This window comes from Pongo abelii, chromosome 7 (assembly GCF_028885655.2).
Source record: "Pongo abelii isolate AG06213 chromosome 7, NHGRI_mPonAbe1-v2.0_pri, whole genome shotgun sequence".
Taxonomy (NCBI): domain Eukaryota; kingdom Metazoa; phylum Chordata; class Mammalia; order Primates; family Hominidae; genus Pongo; species Pongo abelii.
Window position 1 is genome coordinate 100,092,842 of NC_071992.2, and position 24,544 is coordinate 100,117,385.

Sequence of the window (24,544 nt, forward strand, 5' to 3'; positions counted from 1 at the left end):
CACGATTTTTATTTAAAATTCCCTGTCATGCTATAGCTTGCCTCTCTCTTAAACAGTGGTAACATATGTATTGACATACTAACAAGAAGAATTTGAATTAAGGAGGAAAAGAGCATCTGAAAAGAATTCCATATTTCTCCATGTAGAAATAAGGAACTAATCTGTTATTTCTTAATATGAATAAAATTTAGAGATATTTTTGATAACCTATGAATATTAGATTATCTGCTGTTAATTAAACTCGGGCCTGATATGATGCCTGAAACATCATTTGCAGCAGAAGATGCCATTACAAAATGAAAGTACATCATCTCTATCTACTGGAGTTTCCTTGAGATTTAGCTTCAAAAGGTAAAAACTAGTTCGGATTTCACAGAGAAAATAATAATGGAGACCAATTTTTATACAAGTACAGTTTTTCCTGTTGCAACATTTAGGTACAGACATTCATTCAAATTCTTGGGAAAAAACTGCCAATGTGCAGTTTGTGTATCTCTTATATTCATACATGGAGGAGATGATTTATATACTAGTCAATATTTAAGCTGAATTCGGGGAATTCTATTTTAGCTATGCAGGGGCAGTGAATATGATGTACTAACACTTCCATTTAAAAGAACTTGTGAGTACTGAATTTGTAATCTAAATGTTAGTAGAATTAAAAAGAGGGATGGAGGTGGAACTGGGCTACCTGCCATGTAATATAGTGTGGCTAGTACATATATTTGGTTAGCCAAAACAAATTAAACTCAGAAAGGAGGTAAAAGATGCTTTGTTGCAATAGTCATATTCAATCTGAAAGTCAACATAAAAGTATCTTAGAGTGAATGGTTATTTTCTTTCTTTAATGAATATATATGTTAGGCTGGAAGTCATTAAGCTTTAAAAATTTAGAGAATATTTCTATATGGCAAAGTAAAAAACCTATTAATTAATCTGAGTTTCTGGCATGCTTTGTTCCATTAAGTATAGACTTATAGGAAAAAGCAAAATATAGGAGAAGAAACAGCAGAGAGAAAAACTAGAGGTTAATTGCCTTTGTTGATTTCCAAGTAGTTTTGACAGCTCTGATCCATTAAAATATGTATAAAAATTGATGAATGTATTCTTAGTAAGACTGTGTTTTGAGAAGATTTTTCTCAACACTGAGGTTTTATTCCATTTGTAATCCAAATAAAAGCTGACTAAATTAAATTTATAGAAATGTCAGCTTCTGTAAATGTGCATTCTTATGCTAAAAATATTGGGTAATTTTCTCATAGCTTTCCAATGGAGTTTGCACATTCACATCAGAGTTTATTTGGTGGAAAGGAGCAATACCTGATTAGTACTTTTTCTTTTTCTTGCTATTTTCCTTCTTTGGGTAGGTAAATGAAAACCTTAGAGTAACCTCATGAGTTATCTATTGCTACATAACAAGTTGTCCCAAAATAGCATAGCCCAAAACAACAAATATTTATTATTTCACTATTTCTGTGGGTCAGGAACCTGAGAGTAGTTTACCTGAATGGTTTTGGTTTAGAGTCTCTCCTAAGGCTGCCATCAAGTTGTTGGTTGGGGCTACAGTCATGTAAAGGTTTAGGTGGAGGAGGATTATTCTAAGTTCACCTATGTGGTTGCTGGCAGGCCCTGGTTCTTTGCTGCATGGCCTTCCCACAGGGTGCATTATGACATGACAGCCAGCTCCCTCAGATAGGGGGAGAAAATGAAGGGTAAACACAAGTGCACCCAAGATGAAAGACACCATCTTTTTATGACCTGATCTAGGAAGTGACATCCCATTTTCTGTCATGTTCAATTCATTAGAAGAGAATCACTAAGTCCAACCCACACTTAAGTGGAGGTAGTTAAGTTCTACTTCTTGAAGGAAGGCTAGCGTATTAATTTTCTATTGCTGTTGCAATAAATTACCACAAATTTAGTAACTTTAAAGACTCAAATTTAGTATCTTAAAGTTCTGTAGATCGGAAGTCCAACATAAAGGTATTAGTAGGGCTATATTCCTTTCTGGAGGCTCCAGGGAATAATTCATTTTCTTGTCTTTTCCAACTTCTGGCAGCCTCCTGTATTCCTTTGCTTGTGGCCCCTTGTTCCATATTCAAAGCCAACAATGGTAGGTTGAGTCTCATATCATGGCACTATGACCTCCTCTTCTTCACTCCTCTTCCAAATGTAAAGACACTTCTGAATACATTTGAATGTACCCAGATTATCCAGGGAAATCTCCCTACTTTAAAGTCAATTTAATTTCCCTTTACTTTGTAATGTAACATATTTACAGGTTCCAGGAATTGGAATGTTCACATCTTTGGGGGACTGTTATTCTTTTTACTACAGTTGTCAAATAATTTGTGGATATATTTTTTAAACCTCCACAGTAATAATGTACCTAGAATCATCCTCCTGCCCAAATGCACACAGTCAAGGTCCAGTCCTTTCAGAATATTTATTACAGTCTAGTGGATCACTAACCCAGGTAACAAACTGCCTGCACTAGTTATTCAGTATCCAATAGAGATCAACATCCATACCTTTCTCTTGCTCAGGTATCTGTGGTTGCCCAGATTAAGTAAGATAAAATTTCTACTCTAAAGTAGGAGAAAGTAATTGTGTTTAGTTTAAGAAATATATACATCTGGTGTCAGAAAGAATTTGTTATAATCTGAGCTTTGCTAGAATACTGCCATGTGGTCTTATGCAGGTTACTCACCTCTCTTGCCTAAGGTTTTCTTACTTATAAAATGAGGGAAATAATATTGATGTTGCACAGATATTGTACAGATTCATTTATAATTCAGAAATTGATTATTTCATCTTCTCTGTTGTCCAAAATCTACTGTTTTATAAAATGACTGCTATTGATACTGTTACATATCTGTGATGTGATCTTTTTCTTCTAATTCTTGAGGTTACTGATAAACAATATCTTTTTAAAAACATAGTCTAGACTCTCCACCAGTGATTTATATGTCTCAGCCCTTTGAGGCAGGTACCCAGCCTAAACATCAAGACTCCTTTTGGAGGAATCGCATATTGCCCCACTTGCCTATCTTATAGGCCATTCCTAGACATAATAATTATGCCAAAAGCCTTTCATATTTATTCATAAACAAGCCCCAAGCTAATTTATCCATGTACCTTTAGATATTCTTTTTCAAACTGAAACTTCTCATTGTTACTAACTATAAAATTAAAAATTATAAAATTGGTTGTTATTTGTGAATGATACTGTAAATTTAGTTTAAAATTCAACATTGAAGATAAAATTAGATTTTCTTTCCATGTTGATGTGAATACAAATTTGGGTGGAACAGAGCATGGTGGTAAAAATAATGTTCTTAGTAAATTAGGAGACCTATAGAACAAAAATGTACTTGAAGTTGGTTATGTTATACAAATAATTTATTGTTACATCCAAAGAGCTGTGATATTCTACCAATTTATACAAGCTGAGATATAAGTATCACATTTTATAAATATTTTATGTATACACAGTCATGAAACAGAAATACAAAAATTTTTGTGATAATCTGATATTGAGATAAAAAGAAAATATCAGCATATTTCCACAGAATCTATCTCTTTACTACATATCACAGTTGGATTTTAAAAATGTTTGCATTTAGCACAAAAATTATTTACATTTTGTTTACATTTTATTAGTAGTTGGAAATTTCTAATCAAAATGTTAAGCAAAATTCAGATTTTTAAGTCTGTAAAGAATTTCACTTATTAAAAGTAAATCTCATGAATGAAAAGAGAAATTTATTCTCATAAAAGCAAAGAAGGGAGTAAATAAACATTGAGAGATCTAAAGGAATACAGGATTTAATTTGAATACCAATTATTAGGCTCTGAAATATCTCAATTTGAAGGAAAAGGTTTTAATGGAGCTTCTATTTATAATTAGATAGTTATATTCTGTACCAGAATAGAATGAAATTGAGAATGCCTGTAACTGCATGATATCTACATTTGCTGAGACATTCAGAAGAAAATTAAAACATTTTTGACAGTTTTAATCATAGAAAGTATGTTAAAGAAAAGTACTCTGTGAATGGAGGTAAAAAGACCACACTGATAAAAATATTGGGGCTAAAAGATGTACACATTTCACTACAAAAATAGAATAGGGAATCTCTTCCATTTATCATCATTGGCTCTCAGCTTATTTTCCTCAGCACCTGTAAGAGGAAGTATTTTCTCAATTAAAAATGTAATACTTACAAAGCAAAGTCATTGGAAAATAGTCAACAATGTCAAAACTATTAATGAGAAAATGCAACTTTGAAGACCTTTAAAATTTTATGAAAAATTAGAAATAATACAGAAAAATTAATTTTACAGAAAAATATAAGTGACCAGGATATGATATATAAGTCAAAAAAACTAAGCAAAGTGTCTGGAAAATTATTCAGTTCATTTATGTTCAATATTCAGATAGTCAAACTAAATTTGTTTTAATTACACTTTAAATATGTTTATTAAAAGAATTTATGGAACCTATAGAACCAGTGATAATTACATTTTCCAATGAATTAATTAAAATTTTGAAATTATATAATTTTAATAATGTTAATGCCCCCTTTAACTCTAAAGTGACCACATAGATACTAAATTGCAAGATCATCCTAACTAGAACCTTGTTCATGACTCCACTTTTTACCTTCCACAGCAATGTTCAGTCACAGAAGCTCAGATAATACACTCATTAATTCATTGATTAACTCATTCCCATATTTAACAAACACTTAATAAGCTCCATCTATGAGTCAAATATTGTTCTAGTTTCATTGAATGTATTTTTGAGCAAAACAGGCAAACATTGGAGGGGGTCCAGTAATATACAACATACATAATAAATTTTAACATAGCATTGCGTATTAGGAATTATAAATCCTTTGGAAAACAAGCATTCAAGAAGGGTAAGGGGGCTTATGAGTGTGAGGATTTGTAGGGAGATGACAATTTGCAATATTAAATAGGTGAGAAGGTGACACTTGAGCAAAGATTTGGAGGAATTTAGGGAGTTAGCCATGCATTATCTATGGAGAGAGCAGGCCAGGGGAGATGAAACTGCTACAGGGAAGGGCAACAATGCACCAGGCATGTTTGAGATGCAGCAAGGAGACCAGAATAGCTAGAGAGGAATAAAGGGTCAGTAGCAGGATATGAGACATGAAGGACAAGAGAGGGAATGCAGTGGGATAGAAAGAGGAGAGATACAGATGGCACACTTCAAAAATCCTCTAAACACTCTTGCTTACACAACAGCTAGAAGAATTTTTATCTCATTGGATGTTTTGTGTTCTTACTTTTATATTAGCTTGGCTTTGTTATTAAATATCAGATATCCCATTTCTCTCCTGTCTTTGGTGAAGGATCTTAGATCTTTTGTATTTCCTTGATGCCTTGCTCTTTCAGGTTTGCATTCTCAGTCAAAAGAGCTCTTTGAAGTTTTGCTTCCTTATAGAATTCTTAAGAATCACATTTAATTTAATGGCTTTTTACTTTATATATGCTCATAGAGACTTTATGAAAAGAATCTTTTTGAAAATAAAATCACTAAATATTTGGTAATTTCCCAACAAATTATATAGGCCTTGCCATAAGCAATGGATTTTTTAAGTTAAAAAGTCAGCTTTATCTGCAGAATATGATGTTTGGAGTTAGAGCTGAACTCAGGGTCCTGGCATCACTAAGTATTAGCTGCATTACCTTGTGCAAATAAGACTTTCTGAACTTCAATATCTATAAATGGGAATCAATAATAAGACCCACACCACAAGATCATTGTCAGATTTTTCTAAATGTGTGTGAAAATTTGATCAATTATGAAATGACGTACAAATGTTACCAACCATTATTATCATCAGTGCATTAATATAGCATTCCATTCTGAGCTTTAGAATGGAATAATTAGAAAAGCATTTTTCAAATGTCTTTCCTGAAAGCTTTATTATTCTGCTAAGAATTCCTAGTATTCTATTTTCAAAACATCTTAAAACAATAAAATATTTAAAGATATAATTGAAGGAAAAGATTTAAGCTAAATGTGTTATATTCTAGGGTTGTATACTTTTCTCCACATGAAACACATTTAGTTTCCTAACATTAGCTCTGGCATTTCATTATATTTATGAATTATAAAATACCTCACATAGCAGCCTTGGTTTTTTAAATGTGGAATACAAAGTCATCACAAAAAGGACCTAAGAAAATTAAGTCCATATATACGCATATGAAAAGAGAGAAATGAGAAAAGTGAAGGAACAAAGAAAAGAAATACCAAAATCTTGGGGTCTCCTTTGCTTCACTGAGGTAAAACCTGAGAGTTCTCAAGGAAACTGATGATCCCGACTTTGTGTTGGTTGAATTTTACCAACAGGATATTCTTTAAGGAATGTTTTGTCCTCAGGTATGAAACTAAATAAACTCTTGGGATGCAATGAAATTAATAGTGCTAAGTCTGTTCACTAATGATGAATATATAGCTGAGATTTTTCACCATGTGATTTTTAGTCTTGATTATCTTAACAGTTGTATTCACTGTTGATGTCAATAATCACTGAGTATATTTGTCAAATTGTTAAGCAAAGTTCTAAACATATTCAGGAGGCTACTGGTGAACACTTGTCTGGATTTTCTTCCATTCATTGGGTTTCTATAGGCTTTATCTCTCGATAAAATATTCCTCCTTCATTTTTAACTTTTGTAGAGAGAAAGATGTTCATGGAATATAGAAAATATTTTTTCAGAAAACTTATTCAAGATAACCGGGGACACAAAATAACTTTTTTAAAAATCCAACTTATAAGCTTTAGGAATTAAGTAAATACAAACTTGTTAATTAATGGCATTATCATTTCGTGTTTGCCTTGTATCCTGTATGAAACGTGCTTCTGTTCTCAGCTAAAATTTTTAGACTAGACATAAATGAAGCATGCACCAAAGCCACAAGGGTTCGTCAACTTTCATGGGCACTTATGCTTCAAGGCAAATCAAAGGTGTTTTGACAATTAGCTAATAGAACAAACAAACAAAAGAACAGAGACAGATCTCTATGACTCAACTGATAGAGCTGGGGCATTTGCCGAGTTTCCTGGTAGATGTGGTTCCATAAAACGTCTAACATTAGAATCTGTGTCTTGGGAAGAAACCACCTCATATACCAAGAATGAACCCTGAGGGTGGTCTCACTGATAGTTCTCAGTGTACTGCCGTGTTCCTAAAGTGTGAAGGCTACATGTTTATTATGATGCCTGTTACATTTTCTATAGTTAGCGGCAGGTTTGCCTTTCTCTGTGATATCCTTGAGCATACAAAAATGTTCATTTTGTTTACCCAAACTTTAGCATGGCACCGGGCATATGTTGTATGTTCAAATAATTATTTGATCAATGAAAATGAATGCTCCCTGACATTTTAATTTTCTTCCTAATATAACCTTTGAATGAAATATACAATAAATATAGAAGGGCATCCAAATATATATGTGCTTTTTTTTCACTTCAGTTTCTATTAGGGAAAAAACAGTCTGAATCTAAATAAGTCACATACAATGATCAAGCTTACCAAATAACTAGTAAGAAGTTCAAGTTTCCACTTTGATTTGCCCTTGCAGACACAGCCTGGGAGCATGGAGAATTTTCTGGTAACAAATGGGAATCTGGCCAACCAGTGATCTCTACATTAGCATTCTAATAACCAGAGGCCAACGTGCTATAGTGCTGTGTCAGAACTAATTTATGAGACTAGGTCCAAAGGCTCATTAAAGTGGTCACAATTCAGTGACTGCCCAGTAAAATTAGACTACAGTTTCATTCTTATAACACTGAATATTTTAACATACTATTAAGGACATACTTCAAGTGTTAAAACTAGCTTTGATGCTGTGATGGGAAAAACAACATTAGAAAGCTATTTACTTTTGTAGAAGATTGGCTCCAATCTCAGATTTTGGCTCAAAATGCTACAAATGTTCATATTTTACAGCCCAGGGTGGGCTGTACTTGCATTTGCAAGTCTGGTACATTTGTGGGTATTTTTTGTTTTGTTTTGTTTCCTCAGAGTAAAAGCACTGCTGTGTAGCTCTTGTAAACCACAGGTCTGTGAACCCACCTGGCCAGGAAATTGCAGGCAGCACAGTTGGGAGCTGAATTTTCTTCTCTTCTGCTGCCAGACAGATCTCTCTACAGCACTCCTTTAATCATGCATCCTCCCCTGTGATGCCAGAGCTCCTGGGACGCAGAGTGCATTGCTTTACAGGCTGCTTTCCACAGCCAAACTGGGTTTGAGTGGCATAGAAGGTGTGACATTCAAAATCTTATGAAGAACAAGGAGAGGTAGTAGGGAAAGTTCTAGATTAGGTGTCTGGTGCAGCTGCAGTTCAATCTGCTGCTAACTCTTAGACAGTCCTGTCTGCTGCTGGGGCAGGGTATCACCTCTTTTGCTGGTTCAATGCTTGGCACATGGGCTTTGCTCAATAGGAAAGGTGGTTATAGTGAACTGAACTAACAGTACAAATAAGAAAGCCATTTAATTTATCGGTATCTCAAACATCTATATATACGAAGTGGGAAGAATGGCTCCTGCTGTGCTTATTTCACAGGGTTGTTCTGAGGATCTCAACTAATAATAACTACCAAAACACTTTGGTGGTATGGTGCTTATACTTGGGTAATGTATGGTTATGTCTGTTCACTTGTCAAACATAACAGACTGTTTTCTTTATCTCCTAAATTTTTATTCAATGGAACAGTAATGAATCCCTAAATCTTCTAAATGTGAACAGTAAAAGATGCAGAATGACTTTTCCTGGCAGTCTGCATGCCATGGTTGAATTATTTAGACTTCTATTTAAACCTGGGTGAGGAAAAAAAAAAAAAACCCTAAGAATAAAGATTTGTCTTTTAACTAATCATTTCAGGAAAATGTTTCTTTTAGACTTATTCACATTTAGAAGATACTATTGATAGTGTGGATGTCCTATTATAAATTAGATATCATTGCCATATCAAAGTTAAATATCTCTGAAAAATGACAGAGCCAGCAGGGATTGCTAGTGGTAGATTAAGTTGCAAGTGTCAGTTTATTGTAGCAGTGTAAATTATATTTAATTTAAAAGACTACGTTTAACTTTTAAAATGAGGGTACTCCAAGTTGAATCCATGGCAAATAAATAAATATAAAATATTTTCCTAAATATGTCAGGGTATCTCATAAAGCAGTATCTTGGAGGAGCTCTGATTTGCTGGATGCTAATAGATATATCGTCCAAAATATCCTAAATTCATGTATATGTAAGAACATTTGAGTTAAATACAAGTGAATCTTTTTTTGCAGTTTTATCTGTTAAGTGTGAATAGCCAAGAAAAGGATATAATGCAGCATTTTTACTAACAGTTTTACTGTGATAAATTTGTTTCCCGATACCTAATAACATCTCCCAGCCAGGCGCGGTGGCTCACACCTGTAATCCTAGCACTTTGGGAGGCCAAGGTGGGTGGATCATGAGGTCAGGAGATCAAGACCATCCTGGCTAACACGGTGAAACCCCACCCCTACTAAAATAAATAAATAAATAAATAAATAAATAAATAAATAAATAAAATTAGCCAGGCGTGGTGGCACACGCCTGTAGTCCCAGCTACTTGGGAGGCTGTGGCAGGAGAATAGCTTGAACCGGAGAGGCGGAGGTTGCAGTGAGCTGAGATCGCGCCACTGCACTCCAGCCTGGCGACAGAGTGAGACTGTCTCAAAAAACAAACAAACAAACAAACAAAAAACCTCCCAAAACATTGTTCTGATAAACACCACTTTAGAAAATATGTTGGCAACATGTGTTTGGTTAGACTCACTGGAGCCCAAAGTTATGCCTTTTGGTCTGTATAAATTTAATTAACAATAGACTTATTGAGCATCTATTGCATAAACAACAGTGCATGGGGTGCTGAAAGGCATAAGAAACTGAGTGAAATTATGACTGCCCTTTAGAAGTCCAAAGTCAAAGGGCACCCATACTCAGTGTCATGGAAATGGTGTAATAAAGTAGGTGCGAGGAGGGAGAGTCACATCTATTTGGGTGCAGAATTGAAAGTATCTTCCCAAGAGTCAAAAGCATGAAATAATAGAAAGCCATTGTGATCACCTTTAATAGTATGCTTACAAAGATTGGTCAAATAAATGTATTTACATGGCTGGTTAGTATTCTGGTGGATGACACTTTGGAATAGCACCCGTCTCCATTTGCTTCATCTCATTTGCCTCAAGTTAGAATAGGTTCAGCTCATTGACTTTTTTCAGTTCCATAACTTTATAGTTATTTCTGTCATGGCATCATGGTATTGCTTATTCAGTTTTAAAATAAAGAAGAAACAAAAATTGGCTAAATTTTTGAGAGCAGTTAATACATTTTTAATTAACTTACTGTGAAAAGATACAGTTAGTAGCCCAACAGGATATTTTTCAATTGTTTGAACCTGAGGTTTAATATCAGAGGGATAATTTTGGAGCAAATTTTACTTTTTTTATACTTTTTTCATGCTAACTTGAAATATTGAAACTTCAGAATGAGATGGGTCTATTCTCTGCTTAGAGAGAATCATGACAAAATGCAGATGGCCCTTCTCCCTTCAAGTGGGAGTGTGCCAGGCATCAGTTAGCCACAGGTAGAGTTCTCTTAACCTGTGGCTTGTTCTCTTCTGCTTTATCCCTATGGCTGGAATGGAGTGAGTGAGGGTCGCTAGCTCCTCCACACAGATGTGATGTGTAGTGCACCCAAACATAAATAAGCCTTATCAAAAGAATTCATTTAAATGGTGCCTGTTTGGTTTTATCAATCCTCACTCAGAAGAATATAATTCTAATAGCCAGATAACAACGTGGACCAGCCTGGTATATAGGCATCTGTAAAGGTACTTCTGCACAATGACTACAAATTTAACTAGGCTTTTTGAAATATGCCAAAAGCATTTATTGGGAGTGATTAAACCCACATCATTTCTTGAGAACAATTTAAGAGCTCTGAACGTTGATATTTTGTATAAATCTGTTTGTAAATCCAGAAAACAAAGAAATAACACCTTACTTTTTGTGTCTCAATGTTTTACTACAAAGCCCCTAGCTTATGAGAGTGTAGAAAATTGAACCTTGGTCATTCTTCCATTTATTCTACTTTGTGAGTAACTTACACAGTTCCAGGATAATCAGGGAACAAAACCTCAGGAGACCTCTCTGTTGTTGGTGACCACAGAGTTACTGCTAGGATGCCATACTGTGTGTCTGATCCCTTCAAGGCCAACAGCTCTTGAGGCATGAGAACCTAAGCCTTGGCTTTCAACACAGCTGGATTGTCCTGAATACCCAATTAATCTTGTATTTATAAAGTTCAATGCAAAGGGACTGCTCATTCATTAGAATCTTGGCAAAGCTTATGTTCGCTATGATTACCTGAGCTCTTTGCCCACTGTACCCTCCTCCATGGAATACTTTCTGCCCCTTTCACCCTTCTCCCTGTCTACTAAAACCAGGTTTTAGATGATAAACAACATAGCACTGCAAAATATGTAAATATGCATACAGATATCCTTCACTTAGGATGTAGCTGCATCCCAATAAGCCCATGGTAAGTTCAAAACACTATGAATTGAAAGTGTGTGGCTGACTAGGAGCTATGGCTCACTTCCACTGCCCAGCAAAGCGAGAGAAGTGTAGTTTCTACAGAATGCAAATTGCTTTCCTACCATTAAAAGCTCAAAAATCGTTAAGTCGAACTGTCATAACTCGGCGACCATCTGTATTTAAGCATAAATTTCCATACATCCAAAAGAAAATTCTGCATTTGAACATGCTTCATTGTATATAAGTGGCAAAGTATTTTCTTTGGCATTTTTTAATACCTTTGAAAGGAGGTTAATGTGTGGAAATACTGAGTTTAACATTTCATGAAAGGTTTTTCATCGTATGAATATACTGTCAATCTCCTAAGTGTGTTTTCAGAATCACTGACAGTATATTATTTTTAAAAACAAGATAAATGCTACAATATTTTGTCAATAAACTTAAGTCTCAAGCTTTTTATTTATTGATGGGAATAATTTTACATGTTCATTTATTGGCATTAAGTCTAAGCTAGAAATATATAAAAGATGTCTGATGATATTTTCATGGGCATGTGCCCTCTACCATCATTACGGAGCTTAAAAAACTTGTAGAAATCTGTTTTTATTTTACATGCTTTTTTGATACAACTGTGTCACATCTAAAAGATTCAGACAGCCTCGATCTTGGCTGTGCCTTATTCTAAGTCATACAAGAGTCACTATCTTCATGATTGATTCTTGGGTCTTTCCTCTACACAGAACCCTAAATTATATCCCACTCAAATCAGGTTTGAAGCTCTAATTGGGGTTTCTAATGATCTTCTCACACCCAATAATCCACCCACAACATGTTCTCTTTTCTTAAATATACCAGCTCACGATCTGCTAAAACCACTTGCTCACTAAAACCTAATGTCTCTGGCCCAGCATGGTGGCTCACGCCTCTGTATTCCCAGCACGTTGGGAGGCCGAGGCGGGTGGATCACTTGAGGTCAGGAGTTGGAGACCAGTCTGGCCAACATGGTAAAACCCTGTCTCTGCTAAAAATACAAAAATTAGTAGGGCAGAGTGGCAGGTAACTGCAATTCCATCTACTTGGGAGGCTGAGGCAGGAGAATCACTTGAACCCAGGAGGCAGAAGATGCAGCGAGCCATGGGCAACAGAGTGAGACTCTGTCTCAGAGAAAAAAAAAAAAAAAAAAAAAAAACCCTGTTTTCTCTGACGTGAATATTTATCAACACATAATTTACAATTTTCATTCCTATTTTCTTTTTAAATTCTTTATTAGTTATAAATTATATACAGAATAAAATAAGTAAGTTATGAGGAATAATGCTATAATTTAAAGCCATGCTCTTACCACGCAATATAAGAAATACTAGCTTACTATTAATTTTAATGTCTTCTGGGTGTCGTTTCCAAGTCCCACACTTTTTCTACTCCTTTAGAGGTAATCTTCATCCTGAATTCCTTGTTTATCTCTGCCTTCTTTTTTTAGAGAAATTTTTATTTCCATAGGTTTTGGCAAACAGGTGGTATTTGGTTACATAAGTTCTTTGGTGGTGACTTGCAAGAATTTGATGCACCCATCACCCTAGCAGTATACACTAAACCCAATTTGTAGTCTTTTACCCTTCACCCCCTCCCACCTTTTCCCCTGAGTCCCCAAAGTCCATTGTATCATTCTTATGCCTTCGCATCCCCGTAGCTTAGCTCCCACTTATGAGTGAGAACATACGATGTTTGGTTTTCTATTCCTGTGTTGCTTTACTTAGAATAACAGCCTCCAGTTCCATCCAGATTGCTACAAATGGCAGTAATTTGTTCCTTTTTATGGCTGAGTAGTATTCCATCATATATATATATATATATATACACACACACACACACATATATATATACATATATACACATATATATACATATATATACACACATATATACATATATACACATATATACATATATACACACATATATACATATATACACATATATATACATATATACACATATATACATATATACACACATATATACATATATACATATATACACATATATACATATATATACATATATACACATATATACACATATATACATATATACACATATATATACATATATACATATATACACATATATACACATATATACATATATATACACATATATATACATATATATATACACACCACAATTTCTTTTTATTTTATTTTATTTTATTTTATTATTATTATACTTTAAGTTTTAGGGTACATGTGCACAATGTGCAGGTTAGTTACATATGTATACATGTGCCATGCTGGTGTGCTGCACCCATTAACTCGTCATTTAGCATTAGGTATATCTCCTAATGCTATCCCTCCCCACTCCCCCCACCTCACAACAGTCCCCAGAGTGTGATGTTCCCCTTCCTGTGTCCATGTATTCTCATTGTTCAATTCCCACCTATGAGTGAGAACATGCGGTGTTTGGTTTTTTGTCCTTGCGATAGTTTACTGACAATGATTTCCAATTTCATCCATGTCCCTACAAAGGACATGAACTCATCATTTTTTATGGCTGCATAGTATTCCATGGTGTATATGTGCCACATTTGCTTAATCCAGTCTATCATTGTTGGACATTTGGGTTGGTTCCAAGTATTTGCTATTGTGAATAGTGCTGCAGTAAACATACATGTGCATGTGTCTTTATAGCAGCATGATTTATAGTCCTTTGGGTATATACCCAGTAATGGGATGGCTGGGTCAAATGATATTTCTAGTTCTAGATCCCTGAGGAATCGCCACACTGACTTCCACAATGGTTGAACTAGTTTACAGTCCCACCAACGGTGTAAAAGTGTTCCTATTTCTCCACATCCTCTCCAGCACCTGTTGTTTCCTGACTTTTTAATGATTGCCATTCTAACTGGACACACCACAATTTCTTTATCCACTTGTTGATTGATGGGCCTTTGGGCTCGTTCCATATTTTTGCAATTGCGAATTGTGCTGCTATAAATATGCACATGAAAGTATCTTTTTCGTATAATGACTTCTTTTCCTCTGGGTAGATACCCAGTAGTGGGGCTGCTGGATCAAATGGTAGTTCTACTTTTAGTTTCTTAAGGAATCTCCACACTGTTTTCCATAGGGTTGTACTAGTTTACATTCCCCCACCAGTGTAGAAGTTTTCCCTTTTTACCACATTCATGCCAACATTCATTATTTTTTTATTTTTTTATTATGGCCGTTCTCGTGGGGGTAAGGTGGTATCGCACTGTGGTTTTGATTTGCATTTCCCTGATCATTAGTGATGTTGAGCATTTTTTCAAATGTTTGTTGGCCATTTGTATATCTTCTTTTAAGAATTGTTTATTCATATGCTTAGCCCACTTTTTGATGTGATTATTTGTTTTTTTTCTTGCTAATTTGTTTGAGTTCTTTGTAGATTCTGGATTTTAGTCCTTTGACAGATGAATAAATTGTGAAGATTTTCTCCCACTCTGTGGGTTGTCTGTTTACCCTGCTGTTTCTTTTGCTGCACAGAAGCTTTTTTTTCTAGTTTTATCCCATGTATTTTTATTTTTATACAATATATCATTCAATTTTGCAATTAAATTTGCATGAAAGAATTCATACTGTCAGTATTTTTCCAGGGCATTATTTTTGTTCAGTGTTAGGTTTCTGAGGTTATCAATATTTCAATATTTCCTATGGCCCTAATTCATTTTCTCTCTCTCTCTCTCTCTCTCTCTCTCTCTCTCTCTCTCTCTCTCTCTCTCTCTCTATCATTTCTCTACTGCTGTATAGTATTCCTTTTGGTAAATATGCTATCATTTGTTTATCCTATTAAAAATACAATGGATATTTCTGTTTTTTCCAGGAATCTTTTCAATTCCACTGTACTACAATGAACACACTTGTATATATCATATGGTACACATGTGTAAAAGGTTTTTTAAGTGTGTACTTCCTGGATCACAGAGTTTGAACATTTTAAGTTTATTAGAAACTGCTGAATTATTTTTCAAAATAGTTTTTACCATGTACATTTATATCTGCATTCTAAACAAATTCTATTTGCTCAGAAATGCCAACATTTGATATTACTAGGCTTTGTAAACTGTAAATTCAATGGGTTTTATTTGTATCTCATGATGTTTTAACTTGCATTTCCCACTACTAATGAGGTTGAGCATTTTTTCATGTGTTTATTCACCATTCATGTTTTCCCTTGTGTAAAGTGCCTTTACTAGGCTTTTTATTAATTTTCTATTTGCTATTTTGACTCTCTTTACTATGATATGCATGAGTTTCCTATATATTCAAGAAACAAATCCTTTGTCAAATTTATGGTTCTTTTCACTATCTTTATATGGCTTTTTATGACCAGAAATTCTTAATTTTAATGAAGCAGAATTTATCAATTTTGTATTTTAAGGTTAGCGATTTTTTATGTCTGGTTTAAGATTATCCTCTCATATTCTTAGCTCAAAAAGATATTCTATTTTATTGCTTTCTAAACATTTTATATTTTTTCCTTTCATATTCAGGCAATAGTAATTGATTTTTTTGGTATGGTGTAGGTATATGTTCAATTTCATATTTGTTCTTGTGGATAACCAATCATTCCAGCATTGTTTATTTAAGAATCAGTCTTTCCCTCACTGATCTGCTATGTTGGCTCCATGTGTTTATATATGTCAATTGTAGGCATGTACAGTTTTGTCATATATATGTGTGTGTATTTCATGTTCATTGGTCCCTTTCCTATCCCTGTACCATTACTACAGCCTTAATTACCACAGCTTTAAAATAAATATTGATAAGGCAACTTTACCAAATTCATACCTTTTTTTCCAAGTGTATCATGGCTATGTTTGGCCTTTGTTCTATTGTACAAATTCAGAATCAGCTTGTCAAGCTTCAGGCATATACATAAAAAATATTGGGGATTTTATTGGAATTACATGGAATCCATAATTATCTTGAAGAGAACTGACATATTTATTATATTGAGTCTTCTAATTTTTCTGTTTATATAAGGTAACTGTAAAATTTTTCAATACAGTTTTATAATTTTTTTCATTAAGTCTTTCAAGGGTTGTAATAGATTACCCCTTAATACTTTGTTTTTTATAGTATGTAAATAATATACTTTAGACTATATTTTATACATATGATTGTTGTATAGAGCTATACAATTGAATTTTGTATACTGGCTTTGTCTTCAATCAACTTATTAAACTATCTTATTAATTGTAATAATCTGTGGATGCTTTACAATTTTTTACATGAACCCACATATCATCAGCAATTAGTGACAGTTTTATTTCTTCTCTCTCATTTCTAAAATTGCTTTCCTGTCTTACTGCACTGACTAGGACATCTAGTACAATATTATATAAAGTTTAATATAGTGGGTGTCCTTTAAAATTATATGATCTTAAAGCAAATGTGCCCGATGTCTCACTAGACATAATTTCTTGAAGCATTAGGTATAATGTTTAATATAGATTTTTGTAAATCTTTTTTATTAAGTAAGGAATTTTTCTTCTCTTCCTAGTTGCTAAGGATTTTGTCACATATTTGTCACCTATGTTGAATCAGATGATTATATGTCTCATATTCTTTAACCTGGGCATCGTGACCTGTCCCCGCTGAACCACAAGGATGTAAAAACTAAAACTCATGTTCTGGCTGCAACAAATATCTTTAAGGAACAAGCCAGTTGCAGTGTTCTTTTTCCATTTGAATTCCTGTTTCCACTCAGGTGGAATGTTCTTCAAATCCCTTATTTTCTTGCTAGTTTTATGTTGCATTCTTTAAAAGGATACATTTATATTTTATCCAGAATTCTTGGATGTTTTCAGTGGTGGATAGCTCAGTGTATTTAGTCCACTGTGCAAGAAATAGAAGTTTTTCCTTTCCTTTCTGTCAAAATAATATCCCTCCTTTCTTGAAGCACATCTCCTTTAGATTTCCCTTTCTATCATCATTTGGAAATTTTAACTTTGTTCAATCTAGTTATTTATATTACTTTCCAAACCTTCTCCTCCCAACTTTCCGATTTCTTAACAGTTTTACATATTTCTTTAAGATTGAGGTTGGTCAATTGTACGCATAGACTGTTTTGTCACATACTTAAACCTCTTTTTGTCTATCCCAGAGACAATAATATTTTCAGTTTATGAAGGCAAAGTATGTGCTCTCTTCTCCTTTTGACAACTTTGGAATTAAATAACTACATATTCCAGTTGCTGAGTGCATTTTGTTGTTCCTTTAGTAAACCTGGTGTGATTTATGATCAAATCCTTCTAGCTTCCTTTTCTACATAAATGGAAAATACATCATAGGAAATTTAATAAGTCCTCCTATGAACAGAACTCTATTTCATACAAATGTTTATGCATACTGAAAAATTCTTAGCGAAAAATGAAAATCAGAAGAACATTTCATTCTCTTTTTGTTTCATGAAGCATTTCTGGCCAGTCACAGCAGCTCACACCTGTAATCCCAACACTTCGGGAGGCTGAGGCAGGAGAATTGCTTGAGGCCAGAAGTTTGAGACAGCCTGGGCCTCCTAGCCAGACCTCAATTCTACAGAAAATTTTAAAAATTAGCCAGGCATAGTGGCACATGCCTGTAGTCCTAGCTACTTCAGAGGCAGAGGAAGGAGGAATGTTTGAGACCAGGAGTTCAAGGTTACAGTGAGCAACGATTTCCCCACTGCACTCCAGCCTGGGCGACAGAGCAAAACCCTGTCTTTTAGGGAAAAAAGAAAAGCATTTTTGATTCTCCTCATTTTGCTCAACATTTTGATTGTTTATAGTACTCATTGTTTTCTAATATGGTATATAGTTTTTATTTATTATGTTTGTTTCTCACTATCTTCCCCCAGTAAAATGTAAGTTCTACAAGGGCAGAGATATAATCTGTTTTGTGCATGACATATCCCAAACAGTGCCTGACATAGAGTAAATGCTCAATAAATTTATGTTGAATGAATCAATGGTGTACAATATTTGCATACACAAATAGTAAAAAGAAAAATAAAAGTTCATGATTTACTTTTCTCAAATGGTTTCATATTTTCTGAATCAGTACTGTTTTATTTTATGCTTTCAGATATCAACATGGCAGGAGAGCCCAAACCATACAGACCAAAACCTGGAAACAAGAGGCCCCTTTCTGCACTTTACAGGTAAGTAGATAAGCGCTGTTTTACTCTATATATTAGGGAAATTTTCTTGCAGCTTTATAAGGCAATATAATTTGTAAGGCATCCACTATTTAAAATAATAATCCTTATTGGAATAAGGTACAACAAATGTTGTTGGTCAACATATAAATATATCTTGCTGCATTGGCAAGGATCTCAGATGCCTAACCTTCTCATATCTGCTTATACAACCATTCTACAACATACTTATCTAATAAAAATCACTAATGACTCTACCTGACAAGTGGGTGGAAAGGCCAATGTCAGTTGACTTTTTTTATTTTATTTTATTTTTTGAGATGGAGTCTCTTTCTGTTGCCCAGGCTGGAGTGCAGTGGCACAATCTCAGCTCATTGCACCTTCTGCCTCCCAGGTTCAAGCGATTCTCCTGCCTCAGCCTCCCAAGAAGCTGGGATTGCAGGTGCCCACCACCACACCCAGCTATCATTATTATTATTATTTTTAGTAGAGACACGGTTTCACCATGTTGGCCAGGTTGATCTCAAACTTCTGACCTCAGGTGATCTTTCTGCCTCAGCCTCCCAAAGTGCTGGGATTACAGGCGTGAGCCACCATGCCCAGACCTTGGTTGACTATTAACTGCATGCCATGTTCTATAGCTATTTTACATATGTTGTTTAATTTAATTTTCACAAGACTCTTGCAATGTAGATATTCCTGTTCTCATAATGCAGCTCAGGAACCTGAGATGCAGTTTCTTCGTGATTTTTTTCAAGGTCACACCACTGGTTAACAATGGCACCAATACTCAAACTCATGCCCTCTGTACCTTAAATTCTTTCCACTCAATCAGTCAGCCTTCTTTATTACAAAGTACATGTTTCTCTCATGCCTATCTTTCCCAGCCAACAAATATAGTCCTCCTCTTCTCCAGAGAGACAGATCCAATTCCTTTAACCTTTCCTGAAGTGGTTGGGTCTGACTCACTTAACACTCTGGTCTTTCCCCTCTACATGCCCCAATTTGTCAGTGTCTATATCTATACGGAGAATCCAGGTGAAGAGAGTAGACTAGATTTAGCACCTTTGTTGTTCTGTATATACTTCTATTATGTTAAGTAGAATTGAGTTGATTTGGGGTAGAGTACAAGAATAAACTTATATAACTTTCAGTTCTTTAAGAACAGCCACTTCTGAAAAAAATTATGTTCTGCTGTTAAACCATATGTCCCACTTCATGTACTTTTGCCATTAGTTTTTGTACTGTAAGTGCTGACTTTGTGTCTATCGCTGTTAAATTCTCTTTTGTTAGATATAGCCAATTGTTCCAGGCTATTGAGATCTCCTGTCATCCAATTTATTTAGTTTTCTCCCAGATACATATCATCAGTCCATCAGTATCCGCATCTGAAGAGTTAACATAAAAGTGTTGAGCAAGGCTTCCTTTTTCTCTGATATCATTTGGATAAAGGAGAATTAAGTTATATGTGTTAAAATTGATTATTTTCTGATTTAGTGTAGTAAGAAGAGTGCTCAAAAATAGCCTGGAGCACTTTCCTTGTTTTTGTTCTCTGAAAACTAGCATATCTTCTTTTCAGCCACTTATAACCTCATTTTTTGAACTCTAAGATGAGGGTCAGAACTAGATCACTTCTGAGGTCCTAGTCATGCCTAGTACCCCAGGGCTCTCTACTGTATGGTATTCAGAGATTTTTAAAGCTGTACTGAAAAATACATCATAATTTATCTTATTTTGGTTGTTTTTGTTTTAATAAAACATTTTCTTAAAAATGGAAAGCAATAGAATATAACAAATGTTGATAGTGGGTCATGGGTAATATTGACATTAAAGAGCAGAGGTGATTTAGCAACAAGAAGCAAATGACACATTCTGTACCTTGTTTGAGGTAAAGCAGATGATTTATAAAACCGAGAAATTTTTATCAGATTTATTTGTAAATGTATACATTAGTGCTGCAGCTAATGCAGAATATTTGAAAAGTCATATTTTCAATTACTGCTAAAACAAGCTGCCAATGGCTTTTTTTCTCATCAAAGAGTTGCTACTGTCTGTGCAATGATGTTAATTTTCATATTTTCTCTTTTCTTGGATTGTTTTGATTTTCTTATGAGAATGGAAGCTCATGACATGAATGTCATTTTAACTATTATTTCTCTATTACTGTTATGATCAATTATGTTCAAAAGAACTAGAAGCAGAATTCCATTTAAATATGCTATATTGCATACAAGCCACATTAGTGAGGAAGTACTTATTTATCCTCCTTTTTTCTGTTTACACAAATTAAGGCTGTACACTGGAATTGCAAAACAGTAACAAAGGGGATACAAGAACATGAATGTATAGCTGAGGAAGCCCTTTAATATACATTTTCTCATTCTCACGTAAGCTTAAGAAAAAAATTACCTTAATTTTATGTGGACAAACTATGTTTTCGTAGTCATTATTCATCTGTTCATCAGATAACTCCACAAAATTGGTAGTATATACTATGCTGTATAAATGAGAAACCTGAGTTTCCAAGACAATCAAGGGTTTGTTCAAGACAAGATCACAGGATTAGGAAATGCGCTCTGGTTTTCAGCCTTCATGTCTAGTATTCTTACCACTAGATTATAGCTTATAGCTCCCTGTATTTAGTCACTTGCTACCATCTAAACAACACAGATAGGGAAAATAGAGATTTTCTGAGCATCAAACCAATCATCAATACTATTACTGTCCATGAATACCATGCCAGCAAGTGGCAGAGGAAATACTATGCAATAAACACTACATAAGAAAAACAGAGATACCACCTATTTGTGTGATCGTAGGGCACAGGTTTTAAGCTTCAAGTAAGTAAGTTCTTTTTGTAACATAGTAGTTGTATAATTTTCCTGAGAGGATAGAGTTGCATAAATGAGGTAAAAGCACTTAGTTCAATGTAGAGAATATGGTGGCGGCTTGGAAAAGGGATGGTTTCTGCTTTCCTGTTCTTTGCATCTCTGAGTCTGTTTTCTGCTTTTTGTTTTTTTTTTGTTTTGTTTTTTTGTTTTTTTGTTTTTTGAGACAGAGTCTCAATCCGTCGCCCAGGCTGGAGTGCAGTGTCGTGATCTTGGCTCAGTGCAAGCTCCTCCTTCCAGGTTCATGCCATTCCCCTGCCTCAGCCACCTGAGTAGCTGGGACTACAGGTGCCAGCCACCACACATGGCTAATTTTTTGTATTTTTAGTAGAGGCAGCGTGTCACCGTGTTAGCCAGGATGATCTCGATCTTCTGACCTCGTGATCCACCCACCTCGGCCTCCCAAGGCGCTGGGATTACAGGCGTGAGCCACCGCGCCCGGCTTCTGAGTCTGTTTTCTTATCTGTAAAATGCAAGAGGGGGGATCGTTTCACTTGTTCATTCATTCATTCATTTATACAAGATATATTTAGTGTGTATCTACTATGGTCTAGGGACTGTAATAGTGCTTTTCTAGGAAACTAGCATAGAAAATGGCAAGAGCAGGGTGAAGAGAGAGCATAACATAATGAAAGGAAGTTATTTGTATGAAGGTAGCCTCTGATTTACCTTCCTGCTCTAAACTGCTGTCTCTACAACTATTCTATTTGGACCACTAAGTGAACTGCCGCCAGACTTTCTTCTTCATGTACATCCACTTTATCTCCAATACCAATCACAAAGTGGTATTCACATGAAATATCCACTGAGGCATAACTTTGATTTGTTTCTTCTTTTAATAGGATTTTCAACTCAGCCAAGCAACCTTCAATAAGGCCTTATGATGTGCTAAGTAAACATGGTGTACATAGAAAATAAAACAGTGAGACTTCAAAAAGCTTACAGTCTTATGCATAAGTTAGATGCACAGATGAATAAAGACAACTGAGAAGTATGCGTACACGTCTATAAGAGAATAAATGAGAAAGTTACTGATTCTGCCTAGGGGGAAGGGAGTAAAAACATCTGGAAAGTTAAAGGAAGAAGACAACACTTGAGCTGGCTTTTGAAGGGAAAGAGAGAGGGAAGGGCATCTCACAGTAGGAGCTAGGATAGTCTACTTGGTGGGGAATGGAAAACTGGGACATTATGGTGCCCAGGCTGTGAATATATCTATATATCAGGTTAAGGAAAGCTGACTTTTATTCTGTAGGCAACAAGGAACCACTTAAACATGGTGACTGATTGGAAATGGGGTGTGAGGAGAGTGAGAGTCACAAATATGTCCAAGGTTTTCTAGTTCAGGCTACTGAGGGAATGATCACATGAGCTGAATAGAAGAAATAGGAAACATATGATAAGCAATGGCAGGCTCAGGTGTAAGGTCGAGGAAAGGGAGCAAAAAGGAATTGTTTCAGTCTTGGACATGAATTCATAAAGACAGAGAATTCATTAAAATAGCACTTGCAATAAAAATGTCTCCCATTAGAGTCTATTTGTAAATGAAACATAATTAATCATTTGTGAACATTTCATAAATATTGGACCTGGTCCTAATGGTGAAGAGCTAATCCATTCTCTAGGGAAAACATTGTAACTTTTAATAAATTGCTGCTTCAAATATGTTATGTACATTACACAATATCTGTGACACTCTAAAATAATAATTCTCCCCCAGGAAGTGAGTTTTCCAGCATGCCAACTTTCAATTAATGCTCAATAATTGGTAAATGAGAATAATTGTATGATGGTTTTACTTCTGTTTGTAAAGTAGACAGACCTTTCCTCTTTGATGGAAAGCTAACAAAAAATATCAGAGAACAAAGACACTATTTATCAGAGCTGAACAAGAATGGATTTTTATTCACCTAGAGGTGACTCCCTCCTACTGGCAGGGAACTCATCTCAGTAAGACATGTAGTATACATAGTTTCATCCTATTGATTCTGTAAAAATCAATCATCCGGTACTATTGCCAAATATTGCTTTTGGCTATCATACGAATGCCTCTTGTAGCAACCTTCCCATCCCACCCAGATGACCATGAGAATCAAGATTGTCACAAGTCATTTCAAGAGTCTTTAAGATTGTCACAAGATAACCTGCAGTTACAGCCACCATTTTAAGATCATCACAATTGGTAGTGGTCACCATGAATGTGGGTTATATTACAGTAACTCCAATGATAAAAAATAACTTTCAGAGCACAGACCAAGTAAGGTGACTGCAGCAAAATATCTCTGGTGATTCATTCACCACTGGACCTACATGAGTTTTGTTTTCATCCTTCATGGTGGCTGTAGCACAACATGGGAAAAGGGACCCTTGAATCACCTAAAATGTCCCCTAGAACCTTGAAAGTAGAAATGAAAGTAATGGAAGCTAATTTCAGCTAATGCTAAATGGCAAAAATCAATATGAAGGAAAAACATCCTGGTCATCTTCCCTTCATTGACTTGTACTGTTTGCTGAGAAATGTTTACCAATTAGCTACTGATCATTTTATTCATTTTCTGTCTCCTTTTATAACATCAAAGATAACACACATTCCCTTTCAGAAGCTTAATATTTCCATTATCATTATCTCCCTTTGCACTGGCAAAGGCTTCCTTCCATTTCACCTACCCAGCCAGATGGGTCCATTCAAACTACAGTGTGAGGAGGAGAGGGAAATATTTTCTCCTACCCGCCATGTTAATACATCCTGTCCTTCTGAAACTGACACAAGACCAAACACTGGCCTGCCTCCCTGGTTTACTTTGAATGTATGTTATTGCTTAGGTCTACATAGCAATTGCAGTCTCTTTCTGCTCAAGACC

The 24,544-nt window shown here is 35.0% G+C and overlaps 1 protein-coding gene across 8 annotated transcripts in view; it reads left to right on the forward strand.

Moving 5' to 3' along the window:
- RALYL (RALY RNA binding protein like) overlaps positions 1-24,544 on the forward strand; it is a 717,288-nt gene that overhangs the window by 547,679 nt on the left and 145,065 nt on the right. For all 8 annotated transcript variants that reach the window (XM_024251522.3, XM_024251539.3, XM_054561801.2 and 5 more), the window contains one exon: positions 18,726-18,801. In XM_024251522.3, coding sequence (XP_024107290.1) covers positions 18,726-18,801 — 76 coding nt within the window. The remainder of the gene's footprint in view (positions 1-18,725; positions 18,802-24,544) is intronic.